This window comes from Penaeus japonicus, unplaced genomic scaffold (genome assembly GCF_977035675.1).
Source record: "Penaeus japonicus unplaced genomic scaffold, GWHDUDI00000001_assembly GWHDUDI00000003, whole genome shotgun sequence".
NCBI classification, from domain to species: Eukaryota; Metazoa; Arthropoda; class Malacostraca; order Decapoda; family Penaeidae; genus Penaeus; species Penaeus japonicus.
In genome coordinates, this window is record NW_028234405.1 from 1,389,064 (window position 1) to 1,394,079 (window position 5,016).

Consider the following 5,016-nt stretch of genomic DNA (forward strand, 5'->3'; position numbering starts at 1 on the left):
GAATGAGAGAGAGAAAAAGAGAGAGAACGAGAGAGAGACTTATTTCAGACACTCTACACCCAGTCTCTAACAAGCCAGGTCAAACATTGACCTCTGCTGACTGGGGTTCCTGCCAGGCTCCCCTAACCCTTCACATCATATCAACCATTTCAGCCAAACACACATCCTCTGTAGTACTCTCCTCTGCCAGCACCCTGGGACCACTCTCAACCCACTAGCAATCTTAGGAGTTGGCAAAGGTGTAAAAAATCACAAAGTAGTAGTTTAAAGTACCTGCACACTTTTGCATTATATGCACACATAACACATGTATACTTGCAAGCACACAGGCACACACAGGCAGGTTTGTACATGCGTGCACAAATGCAGGTGGGCACATGCACATATGCATACACACATACACAGACACAGACACACACAATAAAAATTTGAAAAAATGTGAAATGCAAGTGTAATACACACTAAGTGAAATGATATCTTAAAGCAAGCACAGTTTTTGGCCTAATGCTTGAAATTAATTTCACTCCATATCAATCAAACCTGTAAGGAAAGGTATAGTTTTCCAGTACAATCACCTATATTCTTCTCTTAAAAGCAGTCCAACCCATGATCTTTCCATATCACAATTTTTACATATAACCTGACAACTATTTTCAGACTATATTAATCAATGTAATAATAAAATCCAGGAATGTGTAGATATAAAATTTATATTTCCAATATATACATTTGTATTTATATATATTCATATATAGCTATGTTCATAGTCTACACTAATATTGTAAAGATTTTTTACACAATAGTATTTGCCTAGCCTTTATAAAACTAAAGTATATTCTACATAATAAGTCACCTATTTTGCCACAGTATACTGTAATAGAATACTCCAATTACTCCTATAAATGTGATTCCTTTTCAGCTATGTCTCTACAAAAAGAAATTTAGCAGTACTAAAAAAAAAGAGACAGTGAAGTAGACACATCTTCACTGAATTCTAAATCCTACAATGTACAAAAAAACATAGACAATCAAAATAATAACAATAAAAAAAAACATTGTGTGGAATAAGATTGTTTAACAATTATACAAGATCTACAATATATTAATGAAATTGCACTAGTCATGCTCAGCCTTTCTGTGTTTCTTTAAGGATGAGCTCTTCCAAAACATGGATCCACAGTCGGGACACTCGCGAGGCTTTTTGCCGACGTGAGACTTTTTATGGGCCCACAAGTAAGACCGTGCCCTAAAAGCTGCACTGCACTTGTCGCACTTGAAGGGCTTTTCTCCCGTGTGTTTCCGTTTGTGGACGATGAGCGTTTGCTTTTGAGTGAAAGTGGCATCGCATTCATCGCATTTTAAGAGACCCTCGCCCGTGTGCATTTTCTCGTGGTTGCTGAACTGAAATTTGTAAGTGAAGCTTTTGTCACAGTATGTACACTGGTATGGTTTTTCTCCCGTGTGGATACGCTTGTGTATAGTGTACTGGCTGTTAGTTCTAAACTTCTTGTCACAGAATTCACAATGGATGTTTTTTGAGCACTGATTATTTTGCACATGACTTTTCAAGGCAGCCCTGTTGGTAAACCTTGTCCCACAAGCTGTACAAGGATATGGTTTTCCTATGGCATTCATATGTAGTATTCTGTGTGTGATCAATGCTTTTTTGTCTGTAAATTTTTTTTGACACACCTCACAATGGTAAAATTCCCCATCAAAGTGAACCGTCATATGAGTTTCCCAGTTTGACTTAGAGGTTAGCTGCTTTCCACAAATTGTGCATTCAAACACACCCTTTTCCTCACCTTCCCTCTTACCCCTATCTTCACTCTTAATGGAAATAAGACCTTCAATGGGGTTGTAGATTTTTACAAAGGGTTCGTCCTTGCAGGTTCTCCTATACACATCAACCCCACGGTACCGAAAGAGATCCGTGATGAGAGTTGTCTGAAAGATATACGGCAACATGCCTTTCTTGCGACGGGATGACTTTCTGCTCTTCTTACTCGACTTGCTCCTGCTCTCGATCTCCTTGCTGTCCACATGATCACTGGTCTCCAAGGCACAGTCTGGCTCCAAGAACATATCACATTCTACGCTGACAAACTCCATGGCATTGGGCATTTCGTCCTTGTCGTCAAGGCTGATATCTTGAGAATCCTGAGAATCCATGTCTCTTGTGTCCGACTGATCTCCTTCACTGGAAGTCATTGTCCCGTTACTTAGCCACTGACTGGTACTGTTGCTGTTTCTTAGGGACAAAGTGATACTCTCCATCGCAGAGCATTATTTTTGCCTGCAATAAAAGAAAAACAATATCAACCTTCAGAAGAAGTAACCTGTGTAAATCATTACCAAAATTTTGTAAATAGAACAGCAAACTTATTCAGGATAACCTTAGTGCTGGTATTGCAAAAGAAATAAGTAGCATAGTTTAATCTAACATAAGGGTTGATATAATAATTTATCTAGTACCGTGGGTGGATCGGTGGGTTTGTGAAGGGTTACTTTCTAGGGGTTCTTTTCCCTTGCTATAGTGATATTTTCCATATAACATTGTCATATAATTTGTGTTCTTCCTTCCCAACAATTCTGATTTTTTACAAGTCCCCTAAACCTGTTAGATGTGTAGAAGGGTCAGTGCTAACTTAGACCTAACAGTTTGTGTTGATAATGAACATTAGATTTGGTCTAATCACACCAAACCATAAGAGAAATTACGAGGCTTGTCTGCCTAATAAACTACAATTCACTGATGAAAGTAGCAAGTCAGCTATACTTTAAAATTATTTTTTCCTGTTTTGAGAACATATTCTGCAATTGATCTTACTCCTCTTGCATGACAAGAGTGTTTTCCTTCCTCTCTCTCTATTAAACATGCTTATCACTATATTTTACCTGTGCTTATTTTATAGAAACAAACAACCTGTACATCTATTAACCTCAACCTATCAATAAACTTCATCCTATATTCTTCCACAACTTGTAACTATTATTCCAAAGGCCTGCAAAGTTTGAAGTGAACTACAGGAAGAACAGAGAACATTACCAGGTATTTACATATATACATTGACACAATGGGACAGTGCTGTTCCTGTGCTTGATTTTGCTTTGAGTACTCATATTTTCATATATTTCTCAACTATCTTATAGCTATTCAGTCAGGGTGTACAGAAGACTTGATAAAATGTAGGGAAGTGTATAGTATCTAATATTGGCTATATGACTTTATGCAATGTTTCCTTAACCCTTTAATGATAAGGCAACTTTGGCTCTGTCTGAACATTACGCAAGGGCATTTTGATATATACAGGCCTAAAACCACGGGCTATTCATCCGCTGAGGCAACAGCCAATCAGGAAGCCATAATATGGTATATATGAGATTGAATAGTTCCACAACACAAGAGATGTAATTTACATATTTCCAGTTACCCCGTCTTCATACCCCGTCTTTAGAACTACATGTAGGTCTGAAAACGGGGTAATCCGAAACACGTTAAATGCATCTCTTGTGTTGTGGAACTATTCAGTCTCATTTATACCCTTTTATCCATTTGTCGCAATGAACTCGGCTCTGAAAGCCATACCATGATATCATGTCATCTGTCATTAAGGGGTTCAGTTAGCCAAAGTTTGGGGTACAGTTCTATTTTAGGACAACTCAGCTTTCAGGGAAATGAAAGCAGGGAACTGATAACTTGACATTCCAGGGCAAGCAGAAAATTAACCCAGTCACGACGGGGGCATTCCAGCCTTGCATGTTACAATGCTAGGGCTCTTGAACGCATAGGCCTAAATCAGTTCAATAAACGTACTGTAGTGTACCACCCATCCAGAGAAGGTTAATAACATGATATGAAACTTCAACCTCTGACCTTCATTGTTCATTGATAAACAATCAACTGATGTGCACTTGTTTGGAAAAGAGCTGATGATTGGAAAAAATGGTTTCTAAATACTTGGCTCATCTGCAGATAATAACTAATAAAAACTACCCTTAGATCAAAAGGCCTATCATAAGCAAGAACAATGCTATGTTATTTCTTGTTCCTCAACCATCCCGACGGGGGGAAAAGAAAAGCCTTGAATGTCATGCCGGGGATGGGGAGGAATTATTAGGCCTTAATCTGTGAAAATGGCTGGCACAATACTGTGCCGCCCGGCGGCCACTTGGCTTTGTTACCACATGCTACCATGCTGTTAGTAGAGGGTTAATCTTTATAAAGCTAAACTTTTCAAGGCAGTTCAGATAGTCTGAAGATGTGTGTATATTTTCTGTATTGGTTTCAATATGGGAGATATAAATTGTCAACCCAGAATATACATTGACGATGCAAGTAAGAGCTTTATCACCCATAAAGGAACCAGTCATGTTCTATCTTGCCAGAACATACAGGAAGGATATTTGTCGATGTTTCCTCCCCAGCGTCATTCGGCGTGGAGGTTATCAATGGCGTTGCACAAGATACACAGTGTAGAATATACAGTTAAGTAACATCTTACAAATTTCTATTTCCGATAAGACAGAACTATACCACGGTTTAGATATATGCCCGCCTATCCCCAACAGAAAAAAAAAAAAAATCCCTTGGGTTCCCTATGCCTATGGGATAATCAGGGAACAGTCTATAGTATATAAAGGTTTGCACCAGAAATAACATCACCTTCATCCAACTGGATTAAATTACAAGAATCTTACCAATGAAACTCACAATAAGAAAATATAATAATAAAAAAACCCATGCCAAAGAAACAGTATTAAAAAAAAACGTCAAAAAAATCCTCGCATTTGCCCCCATTTCATCCCAAAAACCAATAATAAATCCCACACTAACCATCTCACTGAAGTACACTACCATCACACACAATACCTTCATAACTCTTCCCTTAAAGCTAAAAAAAAAAATATTAAGAAGCAAAGGTTTTGTTTCCCGTTTCCTTGACCTTGAAATTCAATGTACTTCAAATACTCTTTCTTTCGGCTTAACACATGCATCTAGATAGTATTTTGGGT

At 38.1% G+C, this 5,016-nt stretch overlaps 1 protein-coding gene across 1 annotated transcript in view; it reads right to left on the reverse strand.

Annotated features, from left to right (window-relative positions):
* Positions 1–692: 692 nt before the first annotated feature.
* The window catches only part of LOC122246552 (uncharacterized), a 4,460-nt gene continuing 136 nt past the window's right edge, over positions 693–5,016 (reverse strand). The window contains exon 2 of the mRNA XM_043005190.2: positions 693–2,296. Coding sequence (XP_042861124.2) covers positions 1,117–2,277 — 1,161 coding nt within the window. The 5' untranslated portion in view covers positions 2,278–2,296 and the 3' untranslated portion in view covers positions 693–1,116. The remainder of the gene's footprint in view (positions 2,297–5,016) is intronic.